Consider the following 16,636-nt stretch of genomic DNA (forward strand, 5'->3'; position numbering starts at 1 on the left):
TGAGCAATAGATCCAATAATGTGCTAGCATGGGTGTCGTCTTCTATTCTAGTCAGGCACGGTGTTGTCATGGAGACCTCGTGTCAAATCAGCATCCACATCAGAGCATGTTTGTCTGGAAGGACATTGATGTGGATGGTGTTTCCATGACAACACTGCACCTGACAGCAGGCCATGTCATCAGTATCTCTCAGTAGTGCAGCTTTGGGCCTCCACTTCTTAATTTACTGCGGGAGGATGAGACCCATCCAGAGTCAGTCGTTCTGCTGCCTCCTTGTAGCCGGGGGTTGGAGAAGGTTCCTGGTCCTTCCACTATTGAATATTCACACAGGCCAAGCCGACCCTGTGAAGGAAACCACCCCAGCGACGCTCCTGCGTGGAGGGCGAATAGGCGCCACGTTCCAGGTTATTATAGGTCAGGCGGAAGTCTCTGCCGTTATTCGGCCTCTCGTTCCCGGCCGGACATCTCTTCTGCAGATATCTCAGTGGAGTTTTCTTAATCTGGCGCCATCCCCTCTGCACCGTCCTGTCCTGGACCCCCGTCTTATGAGTGTAATATGGCCTCTCAGCGCAATCCTACAACTTTCATCATTCATGGGAAAGATCTACAGAAACGAGAGGCCTCGGCAGTAACGTGAGATCTGCGCCCGCCCGCCGCCGCCCCCCCCCCCCCCCCCCGGCGTGCGCTGCGGATAGGAACGTGTAAGGCTCTGTTCACACGCAGTGCGCAAAAATGTCTGAAAATACAGAGCGGGTTTTCAAGGGAAAAGGGAAAACAGCTCTTGAGTTTCAGGCGTCTTTTGAGGTGTTTTCCAGTGAAAAATCAGCTCCAAAAACCACCTCAAGAAATGACACGCGACTTCTTTTATGGCCTCGTTCACTGAGTTTTTTTGCAGGAGGAAAATTCTGCCTCAAAATTCCGTTTGGGATTTTGAGGCAGATTTTGACCGTCCTGCACAGCGTTTGCCGCGATTTTCACAGCGTTTTTCGCTCGCACTCATTGGGTGCTACGGGCAAAAAACTCAGCTTAATGCGCTTCTCTGCCTCCCATTGATGTCAATGGGCGGTCAGAGGCGTAAACGCGCGAAGATCGGGCATGTCCCTTCTTTCTGCCGCGAGGCAGTTTTACTGCTCGCTGGAGAAAGCCGCCTCCGCCTTCCATTGAAATCAAAGGGAGGCATTTTCGGACGTTTTTTTCAGAGCAGTTTCCACGTCAAAATACTCTGTGTGAACAGGGCCTTACGTCTTTTTATACTCCGTTTTTTAAAACCGCCGTGAAAAAACGCCACATATGAACGATATGCTATTTTTCCAATTGATTTCAATGGGCAGATGTTTATAGGCGTTTATGCCCTGAAAACACTGCGTGTGAACATACCCCGAGGCCTCATTCAGACCAACGTAAATGACGGCAGTGCGCTGTCCGCTGAAATATCTGACCGCACACGGACCCATGCAAATCAATGGTGACGGAAACATCGCTAATGGCCTCCGTTCGTCACCATTCCAGCAGATTTCCGTTTTTCCTACGGAATCAATAGCGGAGTTGACTGCGCTATTGATTTCGTCGTTAAAACGGAAATCTGGAATGCTGACAAATGGAAACCATTAGCGATGTTTCCGTCACCATTGATATCAATGGTGACTGAAATGGTAGCTGTGGTTTCACTTTCCGTTGTTCACCCGACGGAACCCCGCAACGGAAAGCGAACGGTGATGTGAACAGGCCCTTAGAATGTGAATGGGTTTTCCCTCAGTCCCGTCAGCGGCCCAGCGCTCCCTCCCTGTGATGTCTGATCAGCTGTCAGGGCGGAGGTCCCCCATATGTTGTGCTGCTGACGGGACTGAGGGAAAACGGATTTACTTTCCAGATGGAACTTTATATATTCGTATTATTACCACAATAAATAACTTTTTTTTGATTTAACATTTATTTTACAAAAAAAAGAAAACAAAAATGGCGGATATTCATTACCTCCCCAGCATGACGGCCTTGAGTAACTGGTCAATCTCATTTTTTTCCATATATATAGGTTGTTGACATGGGGCACGAGACCATAGAAATAAATAGATATCTATAAACAAATAGATGAATAACCGTCCTGACACCCCGCCGAGGTCCGCCAGCGCTCCCCACCGGGCACGTCACGTCCTCGCAGGGCAGGCTCATCACATAAGGCCCAGCCACTCGTCAGGAGCTGCTGACATCACGGGGGCACGAGGTACAAGTGCCGCTACTCCCTGGTGAATACTTGGGGAGGGGGGTTGTCCTGCGCAGACGCAACGGGGGCAATTATCTCATTTGGCGAATTTGTGCCGGATGTTATGACGGAGAGGAGCCCGGGGCCCCAAACAACTCACACCTCGCTGTGGGATAATCCTGAGCATCTACGTTCCCTCTAACACCACCTCGTGAAGAGCTGCAGCAGGGAGGGGGTTAACTAGAGGTAGCGCGTCCGTTGATTGGTCACATTGCAGCATCGTACGAGACGCCATGACGCATCCTCTTCTCACCGCAGTGGACATTGTAAGATTTAATGACGCGTTTACAGACATTTGATCGTTTGCAATTTACCCCTTAAAACAACGAGTGGGGGAGGCGCGATAGAGCGCAACGGGGAAAATCTGCCAAGTCCGGAAGAGCAGCGACGCGACCAGAACATTTCCCCGGCCGGCCTTACACCTGGCATCGTCCTCTTCTGTCCGCTTCTGTAACAGCGGCGCGACCGTCACCTTTTCCCAGCAGCCGATATGACGGAGAAACTCAACTGAATCCAACGATTAAGGCCCCGTGTGCACGACCATAAAAAATCTCCGGAATTGCGGATCCATTCAGTTCTATTGGCCACGGACACCGTTCTGTATCGCTACGGATGGGTGTGCGTGCCGGGAATTATGGAGCATGTCCTACTTTTCGTATTTTACGGGCCGTTCTCCCGTACTTTGTATAGAACGGCCCGAAAATGCAGGCAGCGGCCGTCCCCCAAATAGCGGACCTAAGGCGCCATGTACACGACCGTAAAAATCGTCCATAATTACGGAGCCCTTTCTGTATGTGTACGGGAAGACGTCCGGGCCGTAGAAAGATAGGACGTCTTATATTTAGCTTTTTACAGTCTGAAAATGCGGGTGACTGTCAGCGGCCGGCTGTGCCCCCAATGACGGGCATTGATTACGGACCCGGCCGAGGCCTAACAACGTGACAGAAGAGACTCAATGGCTTGAACATTTTTTTTTCTAGGTTTTCGGGAAAATGTTTTTAACACCCCAGATTTGCCTACTGGACGGACGACAAACCATTTACAGATGTTGCTCCCCCCCCCACCCCCAATATAATTTTTTATATTTAATAATAGTTCAATTCAATGACTAATTTCTACTTGGCATTCGCAGTGTGACTCCCCCTCCCCCATGTAACACTGCGTCGACACGACTTCCCCTATAAATTTGTTTTGCGTATCTGTACTTTATATCATGCGACGGAGGGAAAACCCGAACAAAAAAAAAATAATAGTTAAAAGAAATACAGTAAAATACCTGAAGGAGCGGAGCGTATTAACCCCTTCACTGCCGGGACTACAGTGGATGGTGTTTCCCAACCTGTCGAAAAAATTTAATCTGCAACTAATTTAAATGCCACTTCCTGTGACTGTAGAACGTCACTTTCTGATGCCACGCGGGTAACCGGCGGACTGACCTGAACTCTGCGCAGCGCTCCACGCGGGTAACCGGCGGACTGACCTGAACTCTGCGCAGCGCTCCACGCAGGTAACCGGCGGACTGACCTGAACTCTGCGCAGCGCTCCACGCCAGAGATCAGTCTCCCATCCCCTCCTAATGCGGACTACACCCCGCTAAAGAGGACAGTGGCGCAGCTCTGACTGAATCCGCTGCTCTGTGATGGCGGACGTGTGACCATCGTGGACTCTCTGCGCAGGTCAACGTCTGAGATAATCCCACGTGCCGTTCGGCTGTAAGAAAGGGTTTAGGAAGGAAAGTTTATCTGGAAGTCCAACAACTGACATCAGGGCGGTCGTCATGAGGAGTTCTCGGGGAGGGGACGTCAAACCCTCCGTCCTGCCCCTTCCCTGTGGAATGACAATGATGAATCTGTGCTTGTTCGCCCGGCAGCGCTTATTCAGGGCGCTGCAGCGTTTACCCCCCACTACTGTAGATCCGGCGCCGTGACGCAGCGGAGCGGGGGGAGGCACAGTCCAGGTGGCAACATGACAAAAGTCCTCACTTCCCAGTTACCTCCACCACGTCGTCATCTCTCCCGTCCTCCTCGCTGGAGTCCAGCTCTCCCTCGCCCAGTGGAAGGGAGTGGGACGCAGGTTGGTAGCCGGACTGGGAGGAGAGGTAGCCAGGGTAGGTCGATGCTGCGCTGTTACTGGAGAGTCCTCGGCTCAGCATTGAAGATGGAAATGGGGCAAACATTCGTGTCTGAGCTGGTAATGGCTGCGTGTAGGGCAAAGACAAAGAAGGGGGCAGAAGGTAAGGGGGCACACTGGAGGGGGCTGAGGAGGTGCCCGAGGTGGGGTTCAGTAGAGGGTCAGGAGCCATCGAGAGGCCTAACGGTGCGTCCGACAGCAAGGAGGGCAGCTGGAAGTGGGAGGCGCCACCGCCGGCCCCCATATACAGAGAGTTCGCTGCCCTTGATAAGCTGTGGTTCAATGAGGAGGGGGTGATGCCAAAGCCTGCCAAACCGGGGTACGGCAGCTGGCTGAAGGGGTGCCGCTTACTGGACGACCACTGGCTGGATTGGTCAGGTCGCTCCTTGCGCTTTCTGGACTGTGTTTTGGGCGCTTGAATCAGACCTTGATGCTGAATGTTGGGGTTCGGAAGTTGAGGGGTGCCGTGAGAGCTGCGAGAAACCGCCGCTTCTGCATATTGCTGCAGCTCGCTCAGAATCTCCGGGCTGTCAGGAGACATTGGTCGTGAAGGCTCCTCGTTGTCTTGGGAAGGCGGGCTAGACGTATGACGCCCATTACTCAAATAAGCTCCAGCCTGGCCCGGGCCGTGTCCCTGGGCACCTGTGGATAAAAACAGAGATAAGAAAACGGTCAACGCAGCGCGGGCCGTGAAAACAAAGATAAAGCAACAGCCCCCGAATAAAAGGGCAGAGATCGGGGCGAACCGGTCCAATTACCGCACAGACACAATGATAGAGCAAAAGATGAAAGGGGGAGGGGAAGCTTCATCAGAGACAATCCCTATGAGATCGCAGCCGCCAGGGATCCGGCTCGCCACACATTTCCCCTGCGGCAGCATGAAGTAGATGTATGGCTGCCCAGGTCTTACATGGACGGCTCGGTCCCTCACAGAGGGCTCGGTCCCTCACAGAGGGATATATGGGCAGGGCTTCTCGTCAGGAAACGTCACATTCAGACTGGACAGGAAGATCGCCATTGGACGGTTTTCTGACGCTGCTTATAGGGCGGCAGCACATTACCTAACTGCGCAGAGCGCCGCGATTCAGAGCTCTTCTGTTTGCTGCTTGACCTGATGGCGAATATCCGCCCATCGCTGGTACGAATGTACGTTCCTGTAATTACAAGGGAGATCAGCGGCGTGATATTGCCGTAAACAGAAAATGAAGAAAACGTGAACAATTAAAGGGCCGGTGCAGTAAATAACGCCTCATCCTTGTTTAACAAAGACATGTCGCGACTTTCAAAAAAATAGTGTGGAATATATTAAAAGGTTCACACAAGTTTTCTGGCGGGAAAAAAAAGGAGCAAAATTAGTTGTCCTAAGATTTGTGACTTTACTTCGCTCGCCACTTTACGAAAGTGGAACTAAAAGAGGGCGGGGCTTAGCAGGAGCGGCGGGGCCTCCAACGGAACGTCATATTTACCATAAATTACGCCAGAAACTGGATTAAAGTTAAAGTGCTCATAGCAGGCGCCACCAAATTTATTATAGAGAACCTGTCACGAGGTCATATAAACGGAACTGGGTTTACCGACCTGAATAACGCTGTCGCCCTCATTCCAGCGCGGGTTTTATTTTTTCCCGCCGTTCTAGATATGGCCCCATTGTATTGGCTCTCCATATGCTAATTTGCTGTAGTTAACCAGCGGGGTGGAGCTAACTTCCCCGCCTCTGATAAGGACCAATCAGCGCGAGGCAGCTTGAGGGTAGTTCACGCCCCGGTTGGTTAATTACAGCAAATTAGCATAGAGGGAGCCAACACAACGGGGCCGTATCTCTGGAACTGGGGGATCCAGGACAAAAAACAAAGCCAGCGCTGGAATCAGGGAGAGATCTATTCAGGTCAGTAAACCAGTTCAACTCCTCTGACCTAGTGACCGCTCCTCTTTAAAAGGTGTGCAACATTTTTAAGATCTCTGTTTGCGGTAAGTGAATAGGAACATTTATTGCTTACCTCCAAAGGCTGAAAATTTGTCCTGACCTAGTTCTGCACATACAGCTGGGAGTTTGTGACAATGTATTAGTGCAAGTGAAATGTATCAGCTGTGTAAGCAGGACTAGGTCCAGAGAGGTTTCAGCTGCTGGATGTAAACAATGAATGTTGCCATCGACTGACAGCAAGCAGAGATCTTGAAAATGGTAAAGAACTGAAGCACAAAGTCTATTAGAAAGTAGCTGGGGGATATAGGGCAGTCAATGGTAAAGTGCCAGTGTCTCTCACACTCCAGACTCCTCACCTTTTGTGCCCCGGATAACGTGAATGCTCTCGCCTGCGCTGATTCGCGCCTGAACGTCCGTGGATGTCGTCATTCCAGGTATAACAATATCTACAGGAAAGATAATAAAGAACCTCTGGGATCAGTCAGACAGCGCACTCGTCTCACACACCAGAACGACCAATACACATGACAGACCCCGTCTCCAAACGGATGCGTCGTCCTGATTATTCATCGTATTTGGGGGAGGGGGGTTATATGGTAATCAGGGGGACGACAGATCTGGGGGCGGGGGATGTCTCGTCTGTAATCCCATTAATTGTCCCATTGAGTTAAATGCAGAAAAGGAAAATGTTTTCCCATCTGTAGTTTTTGATATTGAAGTCAATGGGACGACATCCATCGTTTTTACCAATTTGTAGAGAAACCAACGGAGATGACAATTTAAGTGCGGACGGCGTCTTATCCTGGAGGGACGTCTCCTGTGCAGTCACTTATTACATATAGGCTGGAGGAGCTGCACGCCTCTGGTTATGGTACTTGCCTGTGGTGGTGACAACCTTCTGGACAAGGACCCCCGCCCTCTGCAGGTAGTTTACTGGGAAGTTAAAGGAGGGGACAGAGCCGGACGCAGACCCAGCATGGCCGACAGGCATGTGCCGCGGCATCATAGGGATCGGCGTGGTCTGCAGAGGTCGGACACTGGCCACAGGCCGCTCATCCGTCTTCAGCAATGGCCGCCTGGTATAGAAAAAATAATAATAATTGCACTTAATATTCTATAGACCTCCTACAAAAGCTGCCACTCCCCGGGTCAGCGCCTGCTCCCTCACCAGTTCCTCTGGGTGAACGCCGGGAGGTTTGCCAGGTTGTGGTCCGGTGCTGGGTAGTATTGGGTATAGGACGGCCGGGTGTAGGGCACAGACGCCCTCTTCTCCTCCTCATAACTGCGCTTTGCCGCTTTCTTCTCAGCCAGCGTCAGCTTTTGTTCCTTACGATCCAGGAGAAGAGATTCATGTTGGAAGGGATCCTGCAAGACGGAAAATCACACAGACATCCAATGTGAAGGCAACATCGAGATCCGTCATTCACCAGGTGTCGGTGCCGCCGTGTTCGGGGGAGCAGTTACCTTGGTGATGAGGTTGGGGTATATTACACATGCCTTCTGCAGCACAGTCTCATGGAATTTAGAGGGGTCCACGTGCTGGCGGGACAGGTCCGGCTCCTCCTCCACAAAATGCAGCAGATTCTCCACCTCCCTCCGGGTGAAATTCACTTCTGGATTGAGATCATCGACTACACGATCTGAGTAGAGACGCGGCGCCAGTTACATCGCCATCTGAACACGCGGCATAAAACAACGCCGCCCGCTCGGCTTCACACTCACCTGACATCCCCTGCTTGGTGATCTGGCGATCGTAAATCTTCCTCTCTAAGGTGAAGTCAGACACAAGACGGTAAATGTGGCAAGGTTTCCTCTGCCCGTATCTGTACACGCGACACACGGCCTGGGCATCATGACACGGGTTCCACGAAGCATCGAACACGACCACCCGGTTAGCGCCTATCAGGTTGACACCCAGGCAGCCGGCACTGGAAGAAAACTGCTGATGTCAGACGTGGACTGATGACAATATCCTCACAAATTCAATCACCACTCAACGTCATTTGTACCGACACACACCCCTCCCCCACTCACCGTGTGGACAGTAAGAACAGCCAGACATTCTCATTAGCAGGGTCATTGAACTGGTTTATTAATCGCTCCCTTTCTGAGGCTGAAGTGCTCCCATCCAACCCTTATAAAAGGAGAAGAACAAATATATATATTACTGTAAAAAGGGACATTACAGAGGGTTCTGAATGACATAAACCAGACACTAAAGGTGTGCGGGAGGGGAGGACATAAAGCTGCAAAAATAAATGCTGCAGTTTCCACATTGGCCACAAGATGTCAGCAGAACAGGCTACGCGGCATCTTGTTTTATGACCAGTGAACGGAGGGTTAATGACAGTGACCGGCTCTTGTGCTGCCTGGGTCAAGATAAGCAGGGAACGGGTAAGGTGATCTGGGGAGGGCCGCTGGCGTTAACACCCCCCCCCCAGCACGCCGTCAAGTGTCACAATGGGTATTATAAAACTGGTGCACTGTTATTTTTCAATCTAATTTGCATAATTCAGCAGCACAAGGGTTAACAGTCATGTGACGGTGGAGTCCTCCTTATTCTACTCACTGTAATAGTGGATATTTCGGATCCACGTGTTCCGCTCCTGACTTTCGCTACCAGGTGTGATCGGCATTGATCTCTTCGCTAAAAAATCTTCAATGATGGAAAGTGTAGACAAGCTCTGACTGGAGGAGGACAGTGCGTTAGGCTCCATTCACATTGCATTTTTGGCCACATTTAATGTATACGCCGGCAAAAGCGAATAAAAACCTCATGGAATAAATGTTTAACAGATGCCTGAGACCCGTGCCGTACAGTGCCATACAGTGCCATACAGTGCCGTACAGTGCCATACAGTGCCATACAGTGCCGTACATTACCCATAGGCTCCAATGCAAAAATACAACGTGTATATACAGCGCTGGTCGCGGTTTTTGTGGCATCTTGTTGTATGGAAAAGCTAATAAAATAGTATTCCAACGTACGCCATCTCGACAGAGGCCGGAACACAATTCATTTGGCCTCTGTTGGGCTAATGGAGCCCCATGGACACGTTTAACATGTAAGTCGGGAGCTTTCCTGGTGCACACGCTGCAAGTGCATTGTAAACGTGGTGTGAACAGGGCCTTACAAGGAGTGAACACTGCACCAGCCCACGTATCACCCAGCAACACCGCACCAGCCCACGTATCACCCAGCAACACCGCACCAGCCCACGTATCACCCAGCAACACCGCACCAGCCCACGTATCACCCAGCAACACCGCACCAGCCCACGTATCACCCAGCAACACCGCACCAGCCCACGTATCACCCAGCAACACCGCACCAGCCCACGTATCACCCAGCAACACCGCACCAGCCCACGTATCACCCAGCAACACCGCACCAGCCCACGTATCACCCAGCAACACCGCACCAGCCCACGTATCACCCAGCAACACCGCACCAACCCACGTATCACCCAGCAACACCGCACCAGCCCACGTATCACCCAGCAACACCGCACCAGCCCGCGTATCACCCAGCAACACCGCACCAGCCCACGTATCACCCAGCAACACCGCACCAGCCCACGTATCACCCAGCAACACCGCACCAGCCCACGTATCACCCAGCAACACCGCACCAGCCCACGTATCACCCAGCAACACCGCACCAGCCCACGTATCACCCAGCAACACCGCACCAGCCCACGTATCACCCAGCAACACCGCACCAGCCCACGTATCACCCAGCAACACCGCACCAGCCCACGTATCACCCAGCAACACCGCACCAGCCCACGTATCACCCAGCAACACCGCACCAGCCCACGTATCACCCAGCAACACCGCACCAGCCCACGTATCACCCAGCAACACCGCACCAGCCCACGTATCACCCAGCAACACCGCACCAGCCCACGTATCACCCAGCAACACCGCACCAGCCCACGTATCACCCAGCAACACCGCACCAGCCCACGTATCACCCAGCAACACCGCACCAGCCCACGTATCACCCAGCAGCACCGCACCAGCCCACGTATCACCCAGCAGCACCGCACCAGCCCACGTATCACCCAGCAACACCGCACCAGCCCACGTATCACCCAGCAACACCGCACCAGCCCACGTATCACCCAGCAGCACCGCACCAGCCCACGTATCACCCAGCAACACCGCACCAGCCCACGTATCACCCAGCAGCACCGCACCAGCCCACGTATCACCCAGCAACACCGCACCAGCCCACGTATCACCCAGCAACACCGCACCAGCCCACGTATCACCCAGCAACACCGCACCAGCCCACGTATCACCCAGCAACACCGCACCGTACAGCCCGTGTATCACACCGCACCTCACCCCCAGGATCACCGTACACCCCGTGTATCACACACCTGAACACCAGGATCTTGTCGCCCAGTTTCATGCTTTCCTCAATCAGGTGAAACAGAATCACCATCTTCGGGGAGTTTGGCAATAAGCCGGTTTGGTAGTCGCACAGAATCTCCTTGGCCTGGAGAGAAGGAAGACATTGTTGGTGCTCGGACAGGACGGAGGTCACGGTCAACGTCACAATTCAGAGGCTTTTCCTCGTTCTGTCGCCTCCTGACAGGTCATAAAGAGGTCAGGAAATAACATTGGAGAAATGACGGGGTCCTAGCACAGGAATTGTAGAACCCCGTCTTCTGGACACAATGACAAAGCAAACCTGGAAACCTCACGGCGATCAGCGATTGTCGTCTGCTGCGAGGAACCGTAGTAATTGTGTGTAATATCATCGCCATGTGGGGGAGCTGCTTCCTGCAGCAGCAAGTATGGGGTTAATGGAGGGGGCAGATCAGGGGGTTCAGACACTCACCCATTCATACGTAACCACTTGATTGGCTTTCTCCTGGCTGGGGTTGAAGCCCATGCCCTGTAGCAGCTTGCTGTTGGCAGCCTCAGTTTCCACTTTGACCTTTGGACCCTGGGACTGGCATCGAGCGTTGGTTCCGAGATCATCGACATCCAAATCCTGCTCATTGGCCAAGTTCTCCTTCTGGAGCGCCTCGTACAGCACATCCGGGTGATTCCAAATCTGAAGAAAAAACAAGTATTTAGGGTGACGCATCGTGCGGAGGATGGCAGGCGTGTGGGTGAAGGACGCCATCATCATCATCAGCAGCAACCGCCAGAGACTGACGGAGGATTGTAGGTAACACCGGACACGGCACTCACCTTGCAGCACACACAGAAAGCTTTCAGGGGATTGAGGCCGAGCCAGCCGCTATTCCCTGCATCCCGGAACCGGTTCATGAACTCCGTGTACAGGGCCCTCTGTATTGGGGACAGGCGAACCAAGATCACATGTTCTTCTTTAGAAGGGAGCTGGACCTTCAAAACCGTGTGCCCGCGTCTAAGGTGAAAACAGAGAACACAAGAATTACACACAGGACAGACAAACATCGTAGGAGGTTTCCCATTGGAACGGTGCAGCGGTAGTGTAAGAACAAGTCCACACAGCACGAAGGTCCTGAAAATCTGCAACGTGTGTGTATAGGTGTGTGTGTGTGTGGTGATGCCTATACATTGGTAGCTCATAACAGGATCCTCAGCATCGTCACACATCTAGTGCCGGATTATAAGGCAAGTGTGTGTGTATTTTGTACGTATGTGCGTGTGCTTTGTGTATATATATATGTGTGTGTACTTTGTGTGTGTGTGTACTTTGTATGTGTGTGTACTTTGTGTGTGTGTGTGTGTGTGTGTGTGTGTGTGTGTGTGTGTTTAGACCCAGTTCACAGAAATGTTTGGCACGGATTTTGACACAGAAACCGCGTCGGAATCAGCAACAAAATACGGCCAAAATCACCTTCCATTGATTTCAAAGGGAGGCAGAGGCGTGGGTTTTTTTTGCCACTCACGGGGAAAAAGAAGCAAGTCCTTTTTTTGCCGTGGTTCCGCCTCTGACCTTCCATTGAAAAAAATTTTTTGTGCCGTTTTATGCCCATGGGCGAAAAATGCCACTAATCCGCGGCAAAAATGCACAGGCAGGTCAAAATCTTCCCTAAAAATTCCAGAAGGAATTTTGAGGCAGATTTTTCCTGCCTACGAAAAGCTCCGTATGAACCAGTCCTTAGACTATGTTCACATGTAGGAATTTTACAGGCGGAATCCGTAGATTTCAATGGGAGTCAGACGCTTATTTTTCCCGCTGATTTTTTTCAGCACGCCGGACAAAGCATCATCCTGCTCATCCTTCAGGCGGATTCCACCGGAACCTCCCATTGAAGTCAATGGAAGGAGGAATCTTCCTGCCAATGACAGGAATAGTTTTGCGGCGGATTTTACAGCGGGACCCGCCTGCAAAGCGCCGTGTGAACTAGCCCTTACTGTACGGTCTTACACCCCTAGGAGACGTATTTGCGCTGCTCTTACCTCTGCACGAAGCCTTCCAGGAGGCTGTGGAGGACGTGGCTGCGATACCGCATGAGGCGTTTGTCCTGCGGCGTGCTGTCGGCGCACTGTCCATTGAGAATCGGCCTCTCAAACATGTTACTGAACTCCTGCCTCGTGCCCAGAAAGTCCGGCCGCACAAAGTCCACCATGCACCAGTACTCAATGAGGTTGTTCTGCAGGGGGTATCCGGTCAACACCACCCTCCGCCGGGACCGAATGTTCTTCAGGGCCTGGGACGTGCTGGCGTGACAGTTCTTTATACGATGTCCTTCATCACAGATGACCACGTCCGGGCCCGGCCGCGACAAAGCCTTTTCAATCCCTATGAAGGGGGAGGGGAGATTAGCAATAAATTACACCGATGACATTCACGTATTTATATTTTGGTCGCTGCAGTTCAGTTAAAAAACAAAATTTGCACGGAAATACAATCCGTTTTTTTCAGCTCGGCGACGCGTTCTCCTTACAATCCGTCCTACAAATATTTCTTGGATGTCTTTTGCATAAAGCTGCCAGCAAGGCTTCGGCGTATGATGCGGTTCGTGCGGCGCCATTATCAGCGCTGGGAACACCAACCTTTTAGCATCTCTTGTTGGCGATCCTCCTCGTCCAGGTCGATGATCACGGGTCCGGCTGCTTTCTTGCTCCTTTTCTTTCGGCCCACAGTGAAGGATTTCTTGAGCGACAGGAGCCGGTACATCTCATACCCCATTAATAGGACGCCCCCATTGGACGCCCAGCTATTCACAACTTTGGCTCGAGCAGCGGTTGTTCTGGAGGGAAAAAAATATATAAAAATCAATCAAATAATAATTATTACATTCACCCAATAAACTGAATTGGAAACGCCGTAACGTCAAGAGCCGGAACCCCCCGCGGCCTGCGGACACGCACTTGTGCTCATCGTTCATGGTGTGAACCTTAAAGGACCGAGGCCGGAGAAACTCAGGGTTGTGGTCAGGAGGTAACGTTTCGGGAGCCGGAAGCCACATGTTAAACTCAGCGAGCCAATTCTGCAGAGTGTTCACCTGAGGAGGGAAAGAAGCAGGTGAGAACCAACATGGAGGACGCCCACGGCATGCGGCACCAGAGCCTGATCAGCCACGTTCACACAATGCATAAGTTCTCCTTTGAACAGCAGATCACATATAGAATTAACCTACAAACAAACGTATTGTCCCTTTGTAAATACACGAGCGTATTATACTCCAGAGCTGCACTCAATATTCTGCTGGTTGCTACAGGAAACAGTCGGTAAGATATTAAACAAACAACCGTCTAACAACTGAGCTGAAATCCTAAAAAGCAGATATGAAGTTAGTTTTTCCTACATCAGATGAACGTACAGAGACTGGAATAAAGACCCCACTACCCAGAATGCAGTAAGAAAAGTAATGTCATGTATGTACACAGTGACTCCACCAGCAGAATAGTGAGTGCAGCTCTGGAGTATAATACAGGATGTAACTCAGGATCAGTACAGGATATGTAATGTATATACACAGTGACTACACCAGCAGAATAGTGAGTACAGCTCTGGAGTATAATACAGGATGTAACTCAGGATCAGTACAGGATAAGTAATGTAATGTATGTACACAGTGACTCCACCAGCAGAATAGTGAGTGCAGCTCTGGAGTATAATACAGGATATAACTCAGGATCAGTACAGGATAAGTAATGTCATGTATGTACACAGTGACTACACCAGCAGAATAGTGAGTGTAGCTCTGGAGTATAATACAGGATGTTACTCAGGATCAGTACAGGATAAGTAATGTAATGTATGTACACAGTGACTCCACCAGCAGAATAGTGAGTACAGCTCTGGAGTATAATACAGGATGTAACTCAGGATCAGTACAGGATAAGTAATGTAATGTATGTACACAGTGACTACACCAGCAGAATAGTGAGTGTAGCTGTGGAGTATAATACAGGATGTAACTCAGGATCAGTACAGGATAAGTAATGTAATGTATGTACACAGTGACTCCACCAGCAGAATAGTGAGTGCAGCTCTGGAGTATAATACAGGATATAACTCAGGATCAGTACAGGATAAGTAATGTAATGTATGTACACAGTGACCCCACCAGCAGAATAGTGAGTGCAGCTCTGGAGTATAATACAGGATATAACTCAGGATCAGTACAGGATAAGTAATGTAATGTATGTACACAGTGACCCCACCAGCAGAATAGTGAGTGCAGCTCTGGAGTATAATACAGGATATAACTCAGGATCAGTACAGGATAAGTAATGTAATGTATGTACACAGTGACTCTACCAGCAGAATAGTGAGTGCAGCTCTGGAGTATAATACAGGATATAACTCAGGATCAGTACAGGATAAGTAATGTAATGTATGTACACAGTGACCCCACCAGCAGAATAGTGAGTGCAGCTCTGGAGTATAATACAGGATGTAACTCAGGATCAGTACAGGATAAGTAATGTAATGTATGTACACAGTGACTCCACCAGCAGAATAGTGAGTGCAGCTCTGGAGTATAATACAGGATGTAACTCAGGATCAGCACAGGATAAGTAATGTAATGTATGTACACAGTGACTCCACCAGCAGAATAGTGAGTGCAGCTCTGGAGTATAATACAGGATGTACCTCAGGATCAGTACAGGATAAGTAATGTAATGTATGTACACAGTGACTCCACCAGCAGAATAGTGAGTGCAGCTCTGGAGTATAATACAGGATGTAACTCAGGATCAGCACAGGATAAGTAATGTATGTACACAGTGACTCCACCAGCAGAATAGTGAGTGCAGCTCTGGAGTATAATACAGGATGTAACTCAGGATCAGTACAGGATAAGTAATGTAATGTATGTACACAGTGACCCCACCAGCAGAATAGTGAGTGCAGCTCTGGAGTATAATACAGGATGTAACTCAGGATCAGTACAGGATAAGTAATGTATGTACACAGTGACTCCACCAGCAGAATAGTGAGCGCAGCTCTGGAGTATAATACAGGATAAGTAATGTAATGTATGTACACAGTGTCTCCGCCAGCAGAATAGTGAGTGCAGCTCTGGAGTATAATACAGGATATAACTCAGGATCAGTACAGGATAAGTAATGTAATGTATGTACACAGTGACTCCACCAGCAGAATAGTGAGTGCAGCTCTGGAGTATAATACAGGATGTAACTCAGGATCAGTACAGGATAAGTAATGTAATGTATGTACACAGTGACCCCACCAGCAGACTAGTGAGTGCAGCTCTGGAGTATAATACAGGATATAACTCAGGATCAGTGCAGGATAAGTAATGTAATGTATGTACACAGTGACCCCACCAGCAGAATAGTGAGTGCAGCTCTGGAGTATAATACAGGATGTAACTCAGGATCAGTACAGGATAAGTAATGTAATGTATGTACACAGTGACTCCACCAGCAGAATAGTGAGTGCAGCTCTGGAGTATAATACAGGATATAACTCAGGATCAGTACAGGGTAAGTAGTGTAATGTATGTACACAGTGACTCCACCAGCAGAATAGTGAGTGCAGCTCTGGAGTATAATACAGGATGTAACTCAGGATCAGTACAGGATAAGTAATGTAATGTATGTACACAGTGACTCCACCAGCAGAATAGTGAGAGCAGCTCTGGAGTATAATACAGGATATAACTCAGGATCAGTACAGGATAAGTAATGTAATGTATGTACACAGTGACTCCACCAGCAGAATAGTGAGTGCAGCTCTGGAGTATAATACAGGATATAATTCAGAATCAGTACAGGATAAGTAATATATGTACACAGTGACTCCACCAGCAGAATAGTGAGTACAGCTCTGGAGTATAATACAGGATATAACTCAGGATCAGTACAGGATAAGTAATGTAATGTATGTACAC

The 16,636-nt window shown here is 50.1% G+C and overlaps 1 protein-coding gene across 2 annotated transcripts in view; it reads right to left on the minus strand.

The window, feature by feature from the left end:
* Positions 1 to 1,919: 1,919 nt before the first annotated feature.
* Positions 1,920 to 16,636, minus strand: part of RAD54L2 (RAD54 like 2) — an 87,030-nt gene continuing 72,313 nt past the window's right edge. For both annotated transcript variants that reach the window (XM_075831954.1, XM_075831953.1), the window contains 15 exons: positions 13,641 to 13,774; positions 13,323 to 13,519; positions 12,726 to 13,068; positions 11,526 to 11,703; positions 11,167 to 11,385; positions 10,703 to 10,821; positions 8,884 to 9,002; positions 8,349 to 8,448; positions 8,037 to 8,242; positions 7,779 to 7,954; positions 7,483 to 7,679; positions 7,194 to 7,390; positions 6,671 to 6,760; positions 5,452 to 5,544; positions 1,920 to 5,032 (listed from right to left, as the gene is read on the minus strand). In XM_075831954.1, the coding sequence (XP_075688069.1) occupies positions 4,239 to 5,032; positions 5,452 to 5,544; positions 6,671 to 6,760; positions 7,194 to 7,390; positions 7,483 to 7,679; positions 7,779 to 7,954; positions 8,037 to 8,242; positions 8,349 to 8,448; positions 8,884 to 9,002; positions 10,703 to 10,821; positions 11,167 to 11,385; positions 11,526 to 11,703; positions 12,726 to 13,068; positions 13,323 to 13,519; positions 13,641 to 13,774 (3,162 nt within the window). In that variant the 3' untranslated portion in view covers positions 1,920 to 4,238. The remainder of the gene's footprint in view (positions 5,033 to 5,451; positions 5,545 to 6,670; positions 6,761 to 7,193; positions 7,391 to 7,482; positions 7,680 to 7,778; positions 7,955 to 8,036; positions 8,243 to 8,348; positions 8,449 to 8,883; positions 9,003 to 10,702; positions 10,822 to 11,166; positions 11,386 to 11,525; positions 11,704 to 12,725; positions 13,069 to 13,322; positions 13,520 to 13,640; positions 13,775 to 16,636) is intronic.

This window comes from Rhinoderma darwinii, chromosome 7 (assembly GCF_050947455.1).
Source record: "Rhinoderma darwinii isolate aRhiDar2 chromosome 7, aRhiDar2.hap1, whole genome shotgun sequence".
Taxonomy (NCBI): domain Eukaryota; kingdom Metazoa; phylum Chordata; class Amphibia; order Anura; family Rhinodermatidae; genus Rhinoderma; species Rhinoderma darwinii.